This window comes from Pantherophis guttatus, chromosome 13 (genome assembly GCF_059756535.1).
Source record: "Pantherophis guttatus breed Tessera chromosome 13, ASM5975653v1, whole genome shotgun sequence".
Taxonomy (NCBI): domain Eukaryota; kingdom Metazoa; phylum Chordata; class Lepidosauria; order Squamata; family Colubridae; genus Pantherophis; species Pantherophis guttatus.
In genome coordinates, this window is record NC_142075.1 from 13,579,087 (window position 1) to 13,602,520 (window position 23,434).

Sequence of the window (23,434 nt, forward strand, 5' to 3'; positions counted from 1 at the left end):
TCGGAGCTCTCAGGTTGCCTTGATGTGGATCCTGACTCCCACGCCTCCTTCTCATCTGAGTCGGCTGCTGGAGGGGCCGGCGGCCGACAGGCCACAACATATAGCTTCCAATACCAAGAACCACCAAAGCTCTGTCCATAGTTATGTCATCTGCTACAGTCCCATTTGTTGTTATTTTCAGCAGGAGTGACAAGGTGAGTCAAACCTTTGTGGTCAGTATTACTGTCAGCCATTGACTGAGTAAGTTGCATTCACCATGGGAGCGTGAATACATTCTCTCTTCCAAGTTATTGCTGAACAATTTGTCAGGCTTGAAAGACCAAGTCCACACATAAAGGTTCAATTAAACGGATGTATTGCTAAACACCTATGCACTGGCATCTTCTCAACTAACAGTTGGCACCTGCTAAGACTTAGATAAGAATCAATGGAATTCAAGGGATGTTGACTTAGTTTGCTTGTGGCTATGTAGAGATTCTAGGCTGATTCCCCTTTTCACTCGGCCTCCAGGTTCTGCCATCCTTCTACACAAATCTCAGCAATGCCCAGAATTGGCTATGATGGAATTTCTGGGCTTGGTGGTCAAAATCTGGAGTACTACATCTTCCACATCCCTGAGTTAGATGCTAATCTAAAGCATGCAAGTAGATGCTTCTTCTAAAGTCCCATCATTGAAGGCTTTTAAGAAGAAGCATCTTTAAGAAGAGACTGGAATGGTATAGGGCTGTGATGGCGAACCTACGGCACGCATGCCAGAGGTGGCATGCAGAGTCCTCTCTGCTGGCATGCGCACCATCGCCCCAAGTCAGATCTCTGTGGCCTTTCTTTCGTGAACTTCTGTTTCCCTGCAAATGATGAAACAGAAGCTCACGAAAGAAAAAGATCTTATCTCTTGCCATGCTGCCGATATTGGGATGCTCTACTTCCCGCCAGCCAGCTGGTCTTCGGGTCTCTGCTGCGCATGAGTGCATATCCGTGCATGCGCATGTTCGTGCATGTCTGCACATGCATGCACACATGTGTGTGTATGTGTGCATTCGCACATACATGTGCACCTTTCAGCTTGGGCATGTGCATGCACAGTTTGGGCGCTAGGTGTCTAAAAGGCTCATCATTACTGGTATAGGATCTCCTGTTTGAGCCGGAGGTTGGACTAGAAAACCTCCAAGGTCCCTTCCACCTCTATTAATTCAGTTAGTCCTCTGTTATACTTCTCCCTTATCATATCTGGCTCAAGAAAATCTTATTCATGCCAAAGCAGCTTTTTCTGCAGAACATGTTTTACTTTAAACATAAATTGATTAAGTTCAGTTCTATAAATTTAGTCTCTACATTACATGTTTTTAAAAAAACAAAACTTTTTTTTATTTGATAGCTCTCATCACCCCAGACAAGCATGTTATTAAGTTCTCCAGAACTAATAAATGAGCCACTGAAGACAATGATATTATAAACAAGTACAGTCCATCAGATATCAAAAAATAAACAGTGTGTTATGTTAATATGATCCTGTGGCCGTTCTTTTTCAAAGAATATAGTGCATTAAACTGGCAGTTTTTTGTTTGGGAATTTGGGGAGGTTAACCCACAGATCATTCACTTATGATATAATTATGGCACAAAAATTGATGCTACACAGCCTTCTATTAATTTGTGATGCTATTGGCGGATGTAGCAGAACACAGTTCTCCAAATTCTCCAAATAAGAGCCGAGGTGGCGCAGTGGTTAGAGTGCAGTACTGCAGCTACTTCAGCTGACTGCTAGTTCAGCAGATCAGCGGATCAAATCTCAGCGACTCAGGGTTGACTCAGCCTTCCATACTTCCGAGGTGGGTAAAATGAGGACCCAGATTGTTGGGGGCAATATGTTATTTAGTATACTGTCTTTGGTGTAAGCCGCCCAGAGTCCTCGGAGAGTGGGCGGCATAGAAATACGAAAATAAATAAATAAATAAATAAATAAATAAATTCAATGTTGCTGCAGCATCAGAATAAGACAATAAAACTATCTACAGCTCTATCAAGTTCTTTAAAGCTTGCTGCATGTAAGAAGGGAGGCCATGGCTTTATATGACAATGGACTCTCACATTCTTAAGCAAAAGCTAAAAAAGCAAAAACAAAGAACAAGTATCAAAGGAGTCCACTTTGACTGGAGGATTTGATTTTTTTTTTTTAAATTAGGTCTGTTTGACTGAATTAGAATCGATTTAGGGAATAATCTGATTAGGCTATCCAAACCGATTTAGGCTGAATCTTCAAATCGCACCTAATTTAAATCAATCTGATCAATTCTATTAAGATGCCTTGTGCAGAAACTGTTAGATATTCACAACAGGCTATTAACGGGATTTCTCCATAACGTCTGCAACACTTCCTTGGAAGTCTGTTAAAACCTATGATATCTGTGAATCTCATTTGCGTGGGTTTTGTTGTTGTTTTTTTAATTATTGCTGAGACAGGGAGAAAACTACATTTTGCTTAGATTAACTAGTAAGAGATTTTCTACATGACAAGCAGATACCAGAGCTAAAATGCCACATCTGAAAGGGTCCTCTGGACATACCATCACCTATTTAATTTGGGATGGGAAGGAAAAGCAGAAGAATGTAGATGACCCTCACTCTGTCAAGGACCTTGAAATACTCATTTCTAAAGATCTAAGTGCCAGAGCCCACTGTAACAACATTGCCAAAAAGGCATGAAGAGTTGTTAACCTAATCTTGCATAGCTTCTTCTCTGGTAATATTGTACCACTAACTAGAGCATACAAAACATTTGCTAGACCAATTCTTGAATACAGCTCATCTGTCTGGAACCTGCACTGCATATCGGACATAAATACAATTGAGAGAGTCCAGAGATATTTTATGAGAAGAGTCCTCCATTCCTCTACCAGCAATAAAATACCTTATGCCACCAGACTTCAAATTTAGACAACTTAGAACTACGCCAACTTCAGTCTGATCTAAGCATAGTACATAGTTATCTGCCACAATGTCGTACCTGTCAATGACCACTTCAGCTTCATCCACAACAATACACGAATAAATAATAGATACAAACTCAAGGTAAACCGCTCCAAACTCGACTGCAGAAAATACGACTTCAGTAACAAGAGTGGTCAATGCCTGGAATGCTCTACCTGACTCTGTAGTTTCTTCCCCAAACCCCCAAAACTTTAACCTTAAACTGTCTACTGTTGACCTCACCCCATTCCTAAGAGGTCTGTAAGGGGCGTGCATAAGTGCACCAGCGTGCCTACCATCCCTGTCCTAAAGTTCCTTTTTACTTACTGTTTTCATGTATTCAAATTATGTTTATACTTTTACCTGTTATCTTATATATGCTTGACAAAATAAATAAATAAATAAATAAAAAGAAAGAAAAGAAAAGAAAAGAAAAGAAAAGAAAAGAAAAGAAAAGAAAAGAAAAGAAAAGAAAAGAAAAGAAAACAAAACAAAACAAAACAAAACAAAACAAAACAAAACAAAACAAAACAAAACAAAACAAAACATGCATTGCCCGTTTTAAATTACAGGGCACTTTTGAATGGTAAAGGGGAAAAAAAATGCCAGTATCTTCGTAATCATCAGCAGAGGAAACAGGCAATGGGGGAACATTCTCAGTGAGCAACACTCTTCTCTTATCAGGGTGTTTTATTCCAGGGACATCATACCTGAAGATGCCATGTATTTTGAAATCTAATATATCAAGGAGAAAAACGAACTATACTAGCTCAGACTGTCTCGATCCGTGATGGCAAACCTATGGCATACGTGTCACCTGTGGCACGTGGAGCCATATCTGTGGGCATACCTGTGAGCATTGCCCTAACTCCGCTCCAGTGCACATGTGCATCCTGGCCAGCTGATTTTCAGGCCTTCCGGTCCCACCGGAAGTCGGGAAATGGGCTGTTTCTGGCCTCCGGAGGAGCTCCGAGGGTGGGGGAGGCTGTTTTAGCCCTCCCCAGGCTTCAAGAAAGCCTCTGGAGCCTCGGGAGGGTGAAAAACGGGCCTACCAGGCCCACTGTGTCATCGCATGCCAAAAGCAAAGGGAGAGGGGTGTTGCACGTGCATTGAATTATGGGTGTGGGCATGTGCGACCCCCCCTGTGCTCCCCCCACTTTTGGCACATGGCAGCAAAAAGTTTAGCCATCATTGGTCTAGATAGTCCTTCATGATTTCAGACTATTTTTTTCCCCCCTAGTCCTCCTTGAATATGCTAGCCTAAGGATTTCTGTAAACAAATAATTCTGTTACTGAAATAAGCCTCTTCGCATTTACTATGGTTATATAGGACTGATTTCTGCCAGGTTTCAATTAAAGGATAACATCTTTCTTGGCAATATTTCAAAAGTGTTCTGGCATCCAATTAATGGATAACAGCTCCCTACGGTTCTCCAAATCCAACTAAATTCAGGCTAGGAATCCATACCTGTAGTGTTCATAATTTTGCTCTATTGCTCTTGTAGCAGGGGCGTGAAAATCAAGGCCCCGGGAGCCAAATGCGGCCTGCGGGGTGCTGAGATCTGGCCCATGGAGCCTCCCTAGAAACAGCGAAGGATCAGCCTGCGGTGCCTCTGCCAGCAAAAACAGAGCTCCAAAAGGCCACAGGCGGCCCTCCCGAGCTCCGTTTTCACTGGCAGGAGGTGATCTGTCCCCGTCTACACACACACACAAACACAGCCAGCCGAGGGTTAAGAAAGTACTTGGCACGCACACAGGTCGTTATCTCAAACTTGGCAGCAATATAAGCACCGTCTGCCAAGAGCTTTTACTGCAACAGATAACATAAAATTACATACGCATTGCAAATAGTCCAGCAAAACAATATCCCTTCGGCAGCTTCAGGCGTTGTTCAAGTGACTAGTCAAAGTTAGTTTTTGTTCGTCATGGAGTTTTACCAGCCACCACCCTCTCTTATATAGTCTCTGGGGTGTGGTCCAGTGACTCAGTTCTAATCCCTAGCACACCTCCTTAACTGCTGCAACCGTTTATTACGCCTTCGTTGGCATGCATCCAGGAACGACGGCTCTCCTTCCTCGCCCTCATCAGAGACACCTGGCTCCTGGCTAATCTCCTCTCCCTCGGCCGGCACTTGAGACAGTGCCAGAGGGGAGGAGCCTGGAGAGGGAGGCCTGGCTGACTCCTCTCCCTCATGTTCGGAGCCTTCTTCCTCCGATGAGATAGGCTCAGAGGGCGGGGCCACAACAGGGGGTTGCAGGAGGCCATCACAGACGAAAAAAAGAGCTTGGGAGCCCGTTTACACTTGCAAACCACTCAGGCCACCACAGCCGCCCCTGACATGAGTGATGTCGACCGGGCCACACCCACCTTGGCCACACACCCCCCAGCCCCCCCCCGAGGTCAAACACAACCCTGATGTGGCCCTCAATGAAATTGAAGTTGACACCCCTGCTCTGTAGGATTTTGGTGTACACAGCAATAGAGATAATCCTTGACTTACAATTGGTCTTACAATTAGTAAATATTCAAAGTTATAACACACCCCTCCCCCGAAAAGGGATTTACAATCCAGTTCCAAAGTTCCAATGGCCAGCTGCCGCCCCCCCCATCAGTCACGTGACTACACGTTTAGTGCTTGACAACCAGCACACCTTTATGGCTTGTCTATAGCGTCCTGCAATCACATGACTGCCATTTACAATGTTTTTGCTGCAAACCAGTGTTTATTCCTAATTTTCGGCAAAAAAACCCCTTTGTGAACAACAGGTTTGCTTAATGACCACTGCAAAATTAAAAATTAAAAAAACAAATCCAAGATAAAATTGGATCAGTCACATGATGGCTCCCTTTGTGATTTTCACAACCTACAACTCTTGATTGGCAAACTCCATTATGCAGAAAATTTGGTGGGACAACCAGCTGTCTTTCAACAGACATGTCCAACATATTTAGGCAACTCCTGGAAAGAAACCTACCAGACATCCAGGACAGAGCCACAGCTAAATTATTACAACGTTCCATATCCGTGAACATATAATCAGGAAGCAATGCAAGATAGAAGCCAAAATCAACCCGGTATCTAAGCCAAGGATTAAGAAACAAGCTAGTGTGACTTGATGACAGCAAAAATCTAAGATCTGTCTAATGAACAGAACCATAAATAGAATAGCAGGGGGTTGGACTAGAAGACCTTCAAGGCCCCTTCCAACTCTGTTATTCTATTCTATTCTATTTCCCATGTGCATAAGACAAGTCAGATTAAAACAGAGTTTTTGTGTCTGACACGGTCTAACTCAATGAATGAGAACTGAAGGAGATGACCAGGCTGAGACGGAGGGAGGAGTAAAATGGATCATCAGTCTTGAGTCCTTTTGTACCCACAAAAAATCAAGTTCAGCCCTCCTTGAATTCTGTTGACTCTTATCTACGGCCCATTTGCTTTGATCGTTAGTAGTTCAGATTCTTATAGAGAGCATCAGCCTACAATAAACTTAATTTTTTTTGAACTGCCTGAACTCCTGATTTCCTGTGCTTGACAAGAACAGCAGATAAACGAAGCTGTAATTTGTGATCAACAGGCATCCTCTAACAACTCAGTATGGTGGTACTGGGAAGGACTGGGACTTTTTAAAAGCTTTGCCAAGTGTTTTAGCCAGGGAGAGGGAGGAAGGGTGGGAGAGAGAGAGAGAGAGAGAGGGAAAGGGAGAGAGAGGGAGGGAAAGAGAGGGGGGAGAGAGATGGAGAGAGGGAGATAGATGGAGGGAGGGAGGGAGGGAGGACGATCGAGAGAGATTGAGGGAGATATATTTATTTAGTGTATGGCAAATACATGGACTTATAGTGGTTCAAATGTTAATATCCAGTCCACCCAGCCATTCAAGGACAGGGTGGTCTGTGTTGAAATAAATCAGACATTGGGCCGGTGTAAGCTGTTGATGGACATTTGGATACAATGTGATGGATATTTTGTCAAGGAGCACCACAGAGAGGGGGAGAGAGAAAGAGGGAGGGAGGGAGATAGATGGAGGGAGGGAGGGGGAGGGAGGGGGAGAAGAGAAATAAGAGAGGGAGGGAGAAGAAAGAAGAGAGAGAGAGGGAGAGAGATGGAGGGAGGGCGAGAGGGGAGAGAGGGGGAGAGAGGAGAGAGAGGGAGAGAAAGAGAGAGAGAAAATATATATATCAAACGTCTGCAAGAATTTAGTTAGCTATTCCTTCAAGCAGCTGTTCAGACAGGGATGGTGCCTAACTACATGATAACAGATAATGTCTCTACTCTACTCTAGAGATTCTAAAAAAAAAGAAAAGAAAAAGGGAAAGAGCATAGCAAACAAAGCTTAATGGCTCCTAGTTCAGGACCTCATCCCTTGAGACGTAAAGGCAGATGTGTTTGCAGCATTCTGGGACTAAGCTAACATTTCTAGACACTTCACAGAATAGCAGCTTAGAGATCGGTCAACCAGCTGCTTAACCTCCTCTTATCCCATCCATAGGAAGGAACAGCTGGCTGTGTCTTTCGAAGTAGTACAGGTTGTCCATTCAACTTACGACCACAGCCGAGCCCAAAATTTACGTTGCTGAGTGAGAAATTTGTTAAGTGAGTTTTGCCCCATTTTACAACGTTTCTCGCCATATTTGCTTCCCCATTGATTTTGCTTGTCAGAAGCTCGGGACACTGCAACCGTCATAAATGTGAATCAGTTCTCAAGCATCTGAATGTAAATCACACGAATATGGGGATGCTGCAACGGTCATAAGTGTGAAAAAATGGTCGTCAGTCACTATTTTCACTGCCGTAGTAACTTTGAACCGTCACTAAATGAACTGTTGTAAGTCGAGGACTACCTGTACAGCTAACATTTAAAAGCATTCTGCCACCGATTGTCTCCCACCGGCCAGTACGCTCCCACAGAGGGGGCCTCCTCAGGGTGCCGTCGGCCAAACAATGTAGGCTGGCGACCCCCAGGGGGAGAGCCTTCTCTGTGGGGGCCCCGGCCCTATGGAATGAATTGCCCCCGGACATACGAAGGATCCCCGACCTCCGCGCCTTCCGTCATGCTCTGATGACCCTATTATTCCAGCAAACCGGTCTGACGGGATAAAGGATTTTAATTGGCTTTTGATAGGGGTTTTAAATAACGATTTTAGCTGGGTGTTTTAAATTTGGCCAGTGATTGAATTATTTTAATAAGTTTTTAAATTTTTGTCTTGTATACTGTTTTTACCATGGCTGTTCACCGCCCTGAGTCCTTCGGGAGAAGGGCGGTATATAAATATAATAAAAGTAAAAGTAAAGTAAAAGCAAAAGGGGATCTCTCTTGTGGGGGGGAAATTCCTTCAAGAACTGAAAGCCCATTCCAAAACACAAAACTTTTGATTTTAGGTTGTAAAAAAAGGTAGAACTTTTAAATCTTCCAAGACCGAATTACTTAACTAGTACACAATGGACTCTTGATGGTTCGGAGTGGCTAACTGCACAAGAAAGTCCCATCAAAACAAACAAGTCAATCCACCCCTAAAATAAGTAGAATATGCAATGATCTCAAAGTAGTGCAAGAAATTAAAAAAAAAGTAGAATTACAACATAACTGTTACACTAATCGCTTCTAAAAGCATTAATGAGAGAGACAGTTTGATATAATTAAGACACTAGGCTAGAAAGTGTGAAGCCATGAGTTCTAATCTTGTCTTAGGCACAAAGACAGCTGGGTGGCCTTGGACTAGTTCAGAGGTCAGCAACCTGCGGCTCTGGAGCTGCATGTGGCTCTTTCACCCCTCTGCTGTGGCTCCCTGTCACTCAAAATATGTGTCACAACCGCCAATGTGCGACACCCGCTGGCACGCGATTTATTGAGCTTTTCAACCGCCGGTAGACCAACCATAGATAAATCCAAGAAAAGAAAAGTTACAGAAGAAAACAGAATGTTTAATTCAACTACATATGCTAGTTTTGTGGCCGCTCAAGAAATAGTCAGGCATGGAAAAGGTTTTGTGGCTCCCGGTGTTTTCTTTTCTGTGGGAAATGGGTCCAAATGGCTCTTTCAGTGTTTAAGGTTGCAGGCCCCTGGACTAGTTAGTCTTTCCTAGCCCTAAGAAACAAGCAATAGCAAATCACTTCTGAAAATGGTGCCTAGCAAACTACAGAGATTGGTCTAGGTAGGCACCAGGAGTCAAGACTAAAGGCATCAATAACGATGATGATGATGATGATGATGATGATGATGATGAAGGAGGAGGAGGAGGAGGAAGAGAAAGGAGAGGGAGAAGGAGAAGAGGAGGAAGAGGGAGGAGGAGGAGGAGAAGAAGAAGAAGAAGAAGAAGAGGAGGAAGAGGAAGAGGAAGAAGAAGAAAAGGAAGGAAGGAAGGAAGGAAGGAAGGAAGGAAGGAAGGAAGGAAGGAAGGAAGGAAGGAAGGAAGGAAGGAAGGAAGGAAAAGGCAGAAAAGGTAACAAGTATCATTAACCAATGAAATTTCCCACCCAAAAAAAGATGATCCTTATGTATAGCCAGATACACTCTTTTCTAGAAAGCAGCGTCTACTAATTATGTGTGATTACTCTGCTGGGATGGAAGTGACTAAGTCAAGTAATCATACTATCCAAAGCAGGACTCTCCAAACTTGGCAACTTCTAAGACTTGTGGACTTCAACTCCCAAAATTCCCCAGCCAGCATGGATGGCTAAGGAATTCTGGGAGTTGAAGTCCACAAGTCTTAAAGTTGTCGAATCTAGAGAGCCCTGTTCTAAAGCAACACAGGAGAAGTACCAACACTATAACGGTTACAACCCCCTCCCCCATCCCGCTAGAGAAGATTCATATCAGGATAAGCCTATTACAGTAACTGCAAAAAAGGATTTGTACATCTAACAACAGCTTTAAGCAATAAGAAAAAAAAAACCTGGGAAGGGGAGTATTGGATTGAAGGGGTCCCCAAGATTTAGGCTATGTGGGTCTTCAAATAAGGGGTTACCCACATGCCTCCGTGCAAAATTGAGATGGAAGGAAAACAGCCACATCAAGCCAGGCCAGATAAGCAAACAGTCAGATGGTGAGCAAGCTTCATCCTTGCATGCATGTTTTTGGCTTTGCAGAAGCTTTAATTCCTTTATTGTGCATTAGTAGAGCTCATAATGCTCAGATAATTTGGAAACAGCCATCCATGTAATGTGTAGAAATTGGCATTGTTGTCTATTCACCATAAAACACAAGGTAGAAAATACAGACACTCGTTTAGTGGTCTGCCTTTGCTATCTCATTTCAGCATAGGCTGCTCACTCCCCAAAGCTGCTGGGTCATAAGTGATATTCATCCCAACTCACATCTCCGCCCACTGACTCAAATTCTTCCAACTTTTTTTTTTTTTTTTTTTTGAAGCAAGGGTGTGTGTCAGGGGTGAAATCTACCTACCTTCCCAACTGGTTCAGAAATGCCTGCGCGTGTGTGTCATGTGCATGCACAAACCCTTCTGCACATGCGCAGAGGGTAAAATACAGGTTACTTCCTGGTTAGAACCAGGAAGTAACAAAGATGGGGTGGATGGGCGGAGCCTCATGCCACCATCGCTACCGGTTCTCCGAACCATCGGCCGCCATAGCTACCGGTTTGACTGAACCGGTCCGAACCGGGAGCATTTTACCCCTGGTGTGTGTGTGTGTGTGTGTGTGTGTGTGTGTGTGTGTGTGTGTGTGTGTGTGTTTAGATTTAGAACAGACAGCAGCATTGGTTTCTCCCCTACACAAACAAAACAATGGCAACAGAACGATGGCTCTGACTGCTTTGCGATGGCCAGCCGGAGAGTGAGAGCATGCTGAAAGGGAGGAGAGAACAAGAAGAGCTGCCCAAATCAAGGGCATTAATTAATTGAGGCTTTTGTTCAATTCCTCAACAACCATTTAAGAAGTGCGCCGGGGTTACACGAAGTCTTAGATCGCACTGACACAGCAGTTTGGCGCAAGGCAGCCCCCAACCTTCAGAGAAGGAGTTACTTGCTTCACGAGGCAGCGTCTAGATTGTGTTACAATATCGGCAGCTCTGCAGCAGCTGCTGCCAGCCAAAACAGCACAGTATCCAGATGCACAAGTCTATAAAGATCCGTCAATTGCTCTATCAGAGATGGGGAAGAAAAAGGGAAGATATTCCATTGGGACACTACGGCCATCTGAAGCACCGACGTCTGACTAATGTCCATTCCATATAATATGCAAAATGTATGAGTCCCCTGCAGTAGTCCAAAGCTGATGATGATGATGATGATGATGAACTTTATTCATTAAACATGAAACTCAGTCAACTGGACATTTAAAAATATGTCACAAATACCATTGACTGGTGCTAATGGTTGATATGGGTTGCTGCCAGCGTCCTAGGGATCAACCAAGAACCTTCTTAAGATGTACAATGTTCCAAGTAGCACAGTTTTTTGCAGTTCTGCTGGTGTTATTGCAGGAAGCTGCAATTTGCTGATGTATGTTATAAAATTCTTGGACATGGTACCAAGTGCAATGGGTATCACTGTTACATGTTTCATCCATAGCCGTGTAGTTTCGATGGCCAGGTTGCGATATTTCATGATTTTTTCCAGTTGTTTTTCTTCAACTCCGGCATCTCCTGGTACCACGATGTCAATAAATTGTAAGTTTCAATTTTCGACAACTGTGATATCTGGCGTGTTGTGTTCCAAGTGACAATCTATCTGTACTCAAAAGTCCAACAAGATCTTCACTTTCTCATTTTCTATAACTTTTTCCACTTTATGTTCCCATGACTTTTTGGATACAGGAAAGTCGTATTTTTTACATAATGACCAGTGGACTAATTTAGCAACTCGGTCGTGTCTAGCTTTGTAATCAGTTTGTGCGATTTTGCTGCATTCACATATTAAATGTGAAACAGTTTCGACTTTGTTGTTGCAAAGTCGGCAGTTTGGATTGTCGGTGGGCTTTTGTATCTTTGCTTTCATGGCATTAATTTGTAGTGCTTGTTCTTGAGCAGCGAGTATTAAACCTTCCATTTTTAATGCCCATTTAAAGTTGTTATCACATTTTCCTTCAATGTTTTTCAAGTGCTGTCCGTGCAAAGCTTTGGTTTTCCATCTATTTAATCTGTTATCCAACTGTTTTTTCTTATATTCTGCCTTTGTTTCTGTTGTTCTTATAATGTTCTCCGTTTTCACAGCTTGCAGCAATTTTTCTCTACTTTGGTTCACATAATCATTCAAACTTTGTTTTTCTTCTTCTACAGATTATTGTTGTTGTTGTTGTTGTTGTTGCTTAATATTTATTTGAATTGGTTAGCTGCCTAGCCCTGTTGGACTCTGGGGAGGCTCTGAATTCTGCATAGGAGAAATGCTGATAGCATGAGGAACAGGGAACATTTGAAAAAAAAAATACTAAGTTCTTTCACTTGCCTAATATGCTAAGCTGGGAGATATCACCGTTATGGATCAGTGGTACAGCAAGTAGTATCTGTGCAAAATATACCAGGATTAGTTCTTCAGGTAAGCCCAGGAACGATTCTTGGACTGGAAATTGAATTCAAACCACTGCCCGTCAGTGCAGCAATAGCACTTAGACTTATACGCCACTTCATAGTACTTTACAGCCAGGGGTAGTATTCACTTACCTTCGCTACCGGTTCGCAAATGAGCATGCGCCACTCCGTGCATTTGCAGAGCCTTTTGCGCATGCACAGAGCATCAAAAATGGGATGTGATGACGTCCGGGCGTGATCTGTCCCCGTCTACACACACACACACAAACACAGCCAGCCGAGGGTTAAGAAAGTACTTGGCACGCACACAGGTCGTTATCTCAAACTTGGCAACAATATCAGCACAGTCTGCCAAGAGCTTTTACTGCAACAGATAACATAAAATTACATACACATTGCAAATAGTCCAGCAAAACAATATCCCTTTCGGCAGCTTCAGACGTTGTTCAAGTGACTAGCCAGAGTTAGTTTTTGTTCGTCACAGAGTTTTACTAGCCACCACCCTCTCTTATATAGTCTCTGGGGTGTGGTCCAGTGACTCAGTTATAATCCCTACCATGCCTCCTTAACTGCTGCAACCGTTTATCATGCCTTCGTTGGTGTGCATCCAGGAACGACGGCTCTCCTTCCTCGCCCTCATCAGAGACACCTGGCTCCTGGCCAATCTCCCTTTCCTCGGCCGGCACCTGAGACAGTGCCAGAGGGGAGGGGCCTGGAGAGGGAGGCCTGGCTGACTCCTCTCCCTCATGTTCGGAGCCTTCTTCCTCCGATGAGATAGGCTCAGAGGGCGGGGCCACAACAGGGCGGGTGGGCGGAGCCTCCTGCTTCTGCCGCTACAAGTTTGCTACCAGTTGAATTCCACCACTGTTTACAGCCCTCTCTAAGTGGTTTACAGAGTCAGCGTATTTCCCCCAACAATCTGGGTCTGCATTTTACTGGCCTCAGAAGGAAGGAAGGAAGGAAGGAAGGAAGGCTGAGTCAACCTTGAGCCGGTCAGGATCGAACTCCTGGCATTGAGCAGAGTTAGCCTGCAATACTGCACACTAACCACTGCACCACCGTGGTGTAGACCATGCCAGAAGGAAAGAACTGCTCCTTGAAATGCAATTAAATCTCATTCATCACTCAACATTCCTTACTTGGGACCATTGGTTCATGTTATCTACAGGTTTTTCCAGAAGCCATTTCTTCACTTTGTCCACTGTGCAATAATCCATGCGAGTGACAGTCTACAGCACAGAAATGTATGCAAGTGTTGCTGTCTTCATGCAAGTAATCCTCATTATTACCAACCTGCCTTCCATTGAGGACCGGTATACTGCATGAGTCAAAAAGAGGGCTGTGAAAATATTTACAGACCCCTCGCATCCTGGACATAAACTGTTTCAACTCCTACCCTCAAAACGACGCTATAGAGCACTGCACACCAGAACAACTAGACACAAGAACAGTTTTTTCCCCATTGCCATCACTCTGCTAAAGAAATAATTCCCTCAACACTGTCAAACTATTAAGTCTGCATTACTATTAATCTTCTCATTGTTCCTATCACCCATCTCCTCCCACTTATGACTGCATGACTGTAACCTTGTTGTTGGTATCCTTACAATTTATATTGACTTTTTCCTAGTATGATTTGGTTGCTTATTTGTTCCCTATGACTATCATTAAGCATTGTACCTTATGATTCTTGACGAATGTATCTTTTCTTTTATGTACACTGAGAGCCTATGCACCTAAGACAAATTCCTTGTGTGTCCAATCACACTTGGCCAATAAAGAATTCTATTCTATTCTATTCTATTCTATTCTATTCTATTCTATCCTATCCTATCCTATCCTATCCTATCCTATCCTATCCTATCCTATCCTATCCTATCCTATCCTATCCTATCCTACTCTACTCTACTCTACTCTACTCTACTCTACTCTACTCTACTCTATCAACAAATAGAGAATCAACAGGTTATAAAAAGAGAAGGATTTTCATGCTGGTAATAAAGCTATACCTTGTTGGCAAAAATTAAGCTCCAATGAAGTCCAAGGTCAACCAGAAGTCCAACAGCATAAGAAGGAGCTGGTTAAGCCAAGCCAACAGAGTGCAGTTGACAGATATTGTTTTCAACAACTAGGCAATCATGCTCAGTTTTGTAGGCTTAAGATTTCCATGTCCTTTTGGACACTGTATTTTAGGCCACAACACACTTCACGGCTCTTCCAAAGTTTGTATTCACCGGGGCCTTACTTATAAGTAATTCCTGTTAACAAAGAGTTGGCTTTGAGGATGACCTTCAATCATATAGAAAATCTGGGCAGTGGTTGAATCAGCATGATTTGACCATTAAGTGTGGTTTTTTTTTTCATCAAACTAAAAAAATAGAATGGAAAGGAGATCTTGCCTAAGCTTTCTCTGAATGTTCAGAGGCAACTTGCAACTCATAGTCTGTTACTATAGCTGTTCAACCACTAGAACAATGCACAAAACAAACAAAATGCACAGGTACAGTATATGTGGTACCTCGCTCAATAGTAGTAACTGTGAGAAGGATCTTGGAGTCCTAGTGGACAATCATTTAAATATGAGCCCTGCCAAAAAAGCCAACAAAGTTCCAGGCTGCATAAAGAGAGGGATAGAAAGAAAGATCACGTGAAGTGTTAATACCATTTTACAATGCCTTGGTAAGGCCACACTTGGAATACTGCATCCAGTTTTGGTTGTCACGATGTAAAAAAGATGTGGAGATTCTAGAAAGAGTGCAGAAAAGAGCAACAAAGATGATTAGGGGACTGGAGGTTAAAACATCTAAAGAACGGTTGCTGGAACTGGGCATGTCTAGTCTGATGAAAAGAAGGATTTGGGGTGACATGATAGCAATGTTCCAATATCTCAGGGGGTGCCACAAAGAAGAGGGAGTCAAGCTATTGTCCAAAGAACCTGAGGGCAGGACAAGAAGCAATGGGTGGAAACTAATCAACTTAGAACTAAGGAGAAATTTCCTGACAGTTAGAACAATTAACCAGTGGAACAACTTGCCTCCAGAAATTGTGAATGCTCCAACACTGGAAGTTTTTAAGAAGATGTTGGATAACCATTTGTCTGAAAAGGTATAGGGTTTCCTGCCTAAGCAGGGGGTTAGACTAGAAGACTTCCAACTCTGTTATTCTAATAACTTCAAAGCCACATTTAATATTGTTTGGAAGGCTGTAACACAGATAGGGCCACTTCACTCATGGAACCGGAAACACTTGTTTGGCCATATCTGGGGGATATCCTTTTTTAATGGTGATGTGTTTCAGGATTTAAAATATAGTCCTCATGAGTTTCACTTTCAAGGGAATAGGAAAGTAGCATTTTTCTCCCGGCAATTATGATCTGAAGACTTTCATAAGGTCACAAAATAAGGCACAGAGGTTTGTGCATCCTGGAGTTGCAATGTGCCCACTTCCAAAGTGTTCTTTGAATGGCTTTGCAGCACCTCTGCAAACAATCTCCTACGTTGGTGAGCAAATGTTCAACTTTTCTCCCGGGAGATCAAATTGGCATGCATCTTCAAAACAGTCCTGAAAGCTGCTTCAGATGAGCGAAAAATAAGATGTATGTCACCTAAAGGTACTTCACGGCTGAGTGGAGATCTAGCACAGCCTCTAACCACTATGCCACAAAAATTACAGAAAGGAGACAGAGCCTAGAAAACATTAATTCAACTTTCATGTTTGTCATTAACTCTTTAAAGTAGCCCGAGGCTATATTTCTTTAGCCCTAGTCACCCATCTCTTCCATTTCTGTCACAAGAGATTGATGTAAGGATTACAAGATAACACTTGGTCTGTTACTTGATCTCTTCTAAATAGCTATATAAATTAAATGCCTTTATTATATCTAATGTGCTGATACAGTACAGTCGGCCACTGCAAACCCTTTGCTTGGAAAACCTTAATCTATCACTCAGTGTCAAAAGGAACAGGGTTTTGCATGTAAATAGCAATAGCGCTTAGACTTATATACCGCTTCATGGTGCTTTTACAGCGCTCTCTAAGCTGTTTACAGAATCAGCATATTGTCCCCAACAATCTGGGTCCTCATTTTACCCACCTCGGAAGGATGGAAGGCTGAGTCAACCTTGAGCCTGGTGAGATTTGAACTCTCAGTAATTGCAGGCAGCCAGCAGGATGCAGAAGTAGCCTGCAGTACTGTACTCTAACCACTGCACCACGGGGGCTCTTAATCAAAATAGAGGGGTAGGATTAAAGGACAAATGAAGGTATTTCTGGAACCCTCACTCAGGCAGTTTATTCATTTATTTTAAAATGTTGGGTCTGGAGGTGAATCTTGGAAAGCAGCTGCAAGTCAACATAAGTCATTCTTCCTGACATGGTTATTTCCAAAAATGGTGGACAACGTTCCCAGAAATATCAGGCAGCAAAGTTGAAGAGTGGAAGATGAATGATACAAAATGTATTTTTCCCCATTTCTAGGAAGATGAAGTAGAAAAGACAAAGCTATCCAGGATTACGATCCAACCAAATGACAACATGGAAAGATGCCTTACAATGTAACTTAATCACTACACAGTAACACAAACATACAACGTCACACACATGAGACATAGACTGAACATAAATAGGTATTCATCCATTCCCCAACTATGCCCAATCTACTCCCAGTCATGTCTTTGTATCTGCAATCTGCTACTTCAAGAACATTTTAAAAATCAGCCCCAAAATTACAAAATAGCACACATAACACAAGACCCACATTTAAAGGACAAGCTCTTGGCCTTCATACTCACTAGGAATGAGGAGCATCAAAGGCTCACTCTTACAATTCTAGATATTCCAAGGCCAAGATTGGCCAAATATAAAAAATGGGCACCCTTATGCTGTGTTTTACATTGTTTTTCCTGACCCATGTTCTCTGAAATTGCAAAAAAACTCGCAGTTAATATCATGAGATCATCTTAGAAGATTACTACATTTGGCTGCAGGATTTTGACTTCTTTTTTTTTTTAATCCTATTTTCCAAAGTGGGGAAGTCTTTGGCATCACCAGCTGCTATCTGGGAATGTTGTGTTTAATGTTTGATCAGCAGTATCTGGCAGAATTGTTTCCCCAAGTTCTGCAGTTTACCATTGGGCTAAGGAAACCTTGTCTTCTTTAACTAGCATCCATCACGGTTTGAGGACATCATTCTGTGGATTGATGCAAGCCAAGAATTGCCCTTTATTTGTTTACTCAGTCTTCACAATGAAATTTTGGAATCCATTCTTTGCTTGGGAGGTTGCTCAGCCTCCATCTCCAGGATCTTGCAAAATATTTTTTTTAAAGCATCGGAGTCCAAATAGATGCTTTAGAGAGCAACGATCCTATCGTGTTTTTCCCCTTTTCCTTTTCTTGTTTGGAGACATCCAAGACTCTCAGATATATTTTTTTTCTCTCTCAGAGGGGACCGATCACTTCAAAGAGACACAGTTAATGAAATTAAAAGCCTCCCCGGTGATGCTTAAACAGACACTCCGTTGTGTCACAATAAACCAGCTAGTGTAACCCCCATCTTTATCTGACAAGGTAAGCTTCTCAGGCCATTTCAGAAGGGAAAGCCCAGAGAAGGAAGGACACCCTCTGGCTACCATCCAGCCCTTTCAGCCTGTCCTCTGGACTGTATCAACTCACTGGGCTTCAATATAGCACTGATGAAAAGGGCATTCTCTGATCGTTTGCCTATCAACCAGCCAAGGTATGTGTGTGTGTGTGTGTGTGTGTGTGTGTGTGTGTGTGTGTGTGTGTGTATCAGCTGCGTTCTACCAATTCAGTTTGGCAAAAGAGAATTGGCTTCTCGGACATTTCTACCAAAGGAGAAAAGAATTATCTTCTCTCTCGCCCATGAAAGACTCCGGGGTGTAGGGTCCTGTTGTATGTAGGGAGAGGGGGAGGGGAGGGGAGGGGGAGGGGGAGGGGGAGAGGGAGAGGGAGAGGGAGAGGGAGAGGGAGAGGGAGAGGGAGAGGGAGAGGGAGAGGGAGAGGGAGAGGGAGAGGGAGAATGTTCTGCCTTATTTTGTCCAATCACTCTCCAGCAGTCTACAGCCAACCTGGCCTCCCATCCTTCAATGAAATCCCAAGGAAAGTCATCCAGAAGGAATTTTTCTCATGAATCTTCCCCCCCCCCCCAAAAAAAATCAGAGAATATGGACAGCCAGGGAGGCTACAGAGGGATGGCACAATACGTCAACCTATCAAGAAAATCAGCTCAAAAGCCTCATCAAGAGAAACTCCAAAGGTATCTTCAAGCACTCGGGCAGAACAGAAGAGGGAAAAAAAAAACCAGGAACTTTCCTTTTTGGCAAAGGAAAGACCGATGAGAAATTAGCCAGGTAGATTTGGCCACTGGCATTAAGTACAATCGGTGAGACGAATGCTCCCCCCCCCCCCTGCACACCAGCAGGTTGCTTTGAAGGCTAAAGAAGCAGCCCAAATAAAGTGGTCTGGTGACACATACACACCCCCAACTCAGAGAGTGAAAGGTGATTCCACTTGGTAGATCTGCTTCAATGTGGGATGGTGGGGTTTATGGGATTGGCCCCCATCAGAGCTTCCTCTAAGCCTACTAGAAGGTGGCATGATCAGCAGGGGGAGGAGGTGTTGTTTACGGTTCACTGACACATAGGTGTCTCGTGTGTAGCCTCTTGCTTATTAAACAGGCCTGTTAAGCATTTTACAGCCTTCACAGAACAGGATAGAAATCCATTCGATTCCATGCTTGCACGCATGCTAGGAAAAGAGCCCTGTGATGATGATGATGATGATTCAAGCAAAGGATCGTTTCGTCAGCACCCTGCTTCCAATTGCAAATAAGACAAAAGTATCTTGGAAATTTAAAGCAGTAACAAAACACCGGTGGATTTGACAGTTGATGGAATACTGCCCTTGAAGATGGAAGCTCCATTTAGCTGTCATAGTGGGAATAGCCCCCAAGGTTGTGGCTATCAGAATCCTTCATAGATTCTACCCGGAATTGGTTAATCCCCTTTCAAGAAAAGTCAGCTCCTTTTCTGCTTTGTTTCGTAGCCCCCCTCCCCAAATGCAAAAGTGTATTTCTGCAGCATCATACTAGCCACAGAAATATCCAACGTATTTTTTTTTTCTTAGCTATTTCAAAAGGCCAAGGTGAAGATCACAAGCAGAGTCAGTTTTCCAGCTAGCCTAACAACCTCTAATCTTTTCCTGGGGGTGGGGGGAAATAATAATAATTAAAACGTGTTCTTTTGAAGGGGGTATATAAAACATCTTTGCTTATTTTGGAGTTTGGAGCAGGTCCTCCACCTATTCAACGAACAGCTTGATCAGCGTTTTCAAAGCAATCAAGTTATTTCCCGGATACAAAAGATTCACATAATCATATCTCCCCCAGCAGTTCAGATTATGATATAGACACACAAAATACTAAGAAGACATCGCTTCGTTTATAAAGGGTGGTGAATTACAGGAGAACGAGAGGGGGAGGATAAAGTGAAAATTGGCAAAGATGCCTCTGAAAGATGAGAAGGCCAGAATCATCCATGCACTTATTTTTCCTGATGTTATCTAGAAACCATCCTGTGCTATAAAAAAAAATAGGAATACGTCTGGGAACTGAATGCAGGACTATTTCTAAAGTTGGCTTCTCTGATTCCTTGGGGCAATGAGAGAGCGGGGAGGAATGGTGGGAATCAAAATAGCAATAAAACGAAAAAGTTACTAAGGGCAGGATGGATTTAAAAGCAACCACTCACCCAATCACCTCTAGCAAGTTAGCATTGTCTCTAACCAACCATGCAGGAAAATATTTGGAAACAGAAATATTCTTCCCTCTCTCTCACACACACAAATGCATAAACACACATAGACACACACACACACACTCTTCCCATGCTATCCACCTCTCTAGGGACTAGTAACTTTTGCACAAGTTATTTGCAAGGCCAAGGGCCAGGATCTTTAGGATCTACCCAGCCCAGGAGAAACACAGAAAGCCCATCTTAAAAGAGTATTTTAAAATGCCACCTTCTCAACTTCTGTGCACCACGAAGGTCTCTCTTTGCCAAACAAGCACAAAAATATCACATACATATTTGGGCAATTATTTCCGAGCTCTGGTAGAGCTGAAAAGCACCTCCCTTGTTCCAAGGATGGAAAAACAGCAACCTAAAGTCATCCATCTGTTGTGTCCCCCCCTCCCCCCCACTCCTTCTCTGAACTGTCTTGTGCCACTGGGATATTTAATTAATAAGAATACCCACCCTCCCCTTTCTCATTAGCGATGCCTATCTTTTCCTGCATTTCACTGCCTAATAATAATAATAATAATAATAATAATAATAATAATAACCATCACACATTCCTCATCCTGCAACCCCCCCACCCCCTCCCCATCCCTATGGGAGTTCTGTGGGTAACTTACACAGGAGATTTCCCCCACCCCCACAAGCCTACTTGGGTCTGGATTTGTCCATCCACTCCTTGTCTATAAACAAGCCTCTCTCTGTGTGTGTATTAGCACAATGCAGAAAGCCAAGCCAAGAGGTGTTTGGTGTGATTCATATTTGCAATCTAGGTTTGATAAAACTTGTGAAAAGAGGTGGGGGGTTTGATTATGGTTCATTTCCCTTCTACCCCCATCACCACCACCCCCTCACTGATGGGATTTTATGTGGTGTTTCATCCACTGGGGTTTCCTAACCAGGAGAAAGAAGAAGGAACTTGGGAGTTGATTTTTCCAGATAAAGCAGCAAAGCACACCAGCTAAAAATATCTGTGCTTTCCACAGCCCCCAACACAGGCCAGCTACTCCAAAATATGCACTGCTTAAAGGGGGAGGGGGGAAAGAAAAAGAGAGTGGGGTGGTGATGGTTAGGAGAGAAAGGACTGGTTCTGGAATCAGACACACTGGCCATTAAAATATGTGTGTGTTAGCTTCTGTGCGTCCATGGGCCTCTCTCTCTCTCTCTCTCTCTCTCTCTCTCTCTCTCTCTCTCTCTCTCTCTGTGTATAACAACTTGAATGTGGATGACTTTATGTAGCACAATTATTTCCAAAAGGTCATTTTAGGCACACACAGGCATGAATTTGTGTGTGTGTGTCCCTCTCTCTCTCTCTCTCTCTCTCTGGGCATATATATCTGCAGTGTTAATAGGGTTGTGGTTTAAGAAAAACATGAACAAGGGCAGGGAGACTTCAGTATAAAAGGAAGAGGAGGGGGGGAAAGAATCAGAAAAAGTCCTGTTATCGTGGGGGTGGGAGAGAGAGAGAGAGAGAGACCATGTTCTTCTTTGCACACAGTTTAAAGCAAACTAGAGATTATAGGTAACTGGAAGATCGGTTGGCCAGATATACAACCTCTCTCTCTCTCTCTCTCTCTGCCACGCAAATGCGTGTACACACACGGAGTGCTGCCCCCTCTCCCAACTGCCTTGCTTGGCAAACCCCTTCCCCGACTCCACTGGCCCTTTCTAGCTTTTTTTTTTTTTTTTGCAAACTGTTGCTTTTTTTTTTTTTTCCTTCCATAGAGGGAGGCTCCCAGAATTTGCGGGGGCGGAGGGGAAAAGGGATGCTAAATCTGCATTCAGCGAAACGCAGTTCGGTCCCATCCTAATCTCCCTTCGGCAGCAGGCAAGTGGGTGGCCCGAGAGGGCATCATCGGATACCTTCACCAGAAAGCACAAGCCAAACCTTCGCTTCTCTTCTTCTTCCCCCCCCCCCACACTCCACTCCACTCCACCCCACCCCTGCATTCTCCTTTACAGTCACCACACATTCGTATTTGAACACACGGGGGAGAGGGGGGGAGTGAGGAAGGGAGAGAGAGAGAGAGAGGGCGAAGAAAAGGGACTTACATCGAAGTGATATTCCTAGAGATATCCGTAATGTTGATGCTGGCATTTCCATTGGTGGATCCCGAATCTTGCCCCTCCAGCAGAGGGAAGAGGTTGCCATCATCTGGTTTTTTGCAATTGATCTCGGTTTTGTTGCAAAGGCAGTTGGCAGGGCAACCCAAAACGGAAACCAAGTAGTCACCCCATATGCTCCAGAGCCAGAAAACCTTCCAAAAACTACATTTGGTCGGACAAAACGAGACATCCATCTTCGACTGGGGTGGCTTTATTGAAAAAAAGAAAAAAGAAGGAAAGAGAGAGAGAGAGAGAGAGAGAGAGAAAGAGAGGGAGAGGAGGAAAGATTGCCAAGGGAAAGAAGAAGAAGAAGAAAAAGGGGGAGGGAAGGAGGGAGGGAGGAAGCAGCGTAGAAGGAGAGGGGAAAGAGAAGGTTTTAAGGGAAGGGGGGAGGAAAGAAAGAGAGGGGGGAAAGGAAACCTCAACCCCCAAATAAAAAGCAAAAAACGGGGAGGGGGGAGGGAAGAAAAAAAATAAAAAAAAAAAGACCAAACCACCCTCAAGCGATCGGAGCAAGAAAAAATCCTCGCGACGTTGAAACCATGTTGGCCAAAGGCGGAGAGGCTGTAAATTCCCTCTTACGAGAGCGGCGCGCGAGGCATAGCGGCTGGTGGAGAGAGATGCGCGCGCGTGTGTGTGTGCGGTGTGTGTGTGTGTGTGTGTGTATGTGGGGTGGCGGGATGGCGAGAGGGGAGGGAGGGGGGGACGATGTTGCGCGCGTGTCCCGGTGCCTTGTTGATCCACCGTAGTAGGGCTCGCTCTCTGGCTCGCTGGCTGCTCTTCCCGAGACTTGTGAAGATTGCAACAGAAGATTCGCAGCGACACGGAGGAGGAGGAGGAGGAGGAGGAAGAGGAGGAGGAGGAGGAAGCGAGGGCGGGCGAGGAGGGGGCTCCTATACTGATGCTCCAAGTCCCCAAGTCCCACCTACTGGGCAAAATGAAAACTGAAACACCTGCAGGGGAAATATATATATATATATAAATATATCATATATATCACCGGGCAGTGGGAAGAGAGAGCGAGAGCGAGAGCGAGTCACGAAGACGGCCCTGTTCGCCCTTC

General features: G+C 43.8%; 1 protein-coding gene across 6 annotated transcripts in view; it reads right to left on the reverse strand.

The window, feature by feature from the left end:
• NTRK3 (neurotrophic receptor tyrosine kinase 3) overlaps positions 1-23,194 on the reverse strand; it is a 467,456-nt gene extending 444,262 nt beyond the window's left edge. For 5 of the 6 annotated variants that reach the window (XM_087878355.1, XM_087878353.1, XM_060694813.2 and 2 more), the window contains exon 1: positions 22,318-23,177. In XM_087878355.1, coding sequence (XP_087734481.1) covers positions 22,318-22,565 — 248 coding nt within the window. In that variant the 5' untranslated portion in view covers positions 22,566-23,177. Of the gene's footprint in view, positions 1-22,317 lie in introns of all 6 variants that reach the window. The other variant, XM_087878354.1, reaches the window with a different exon arrangement.
• Positions 23,195-23,434: the final 240 nt, after the last annotated feature.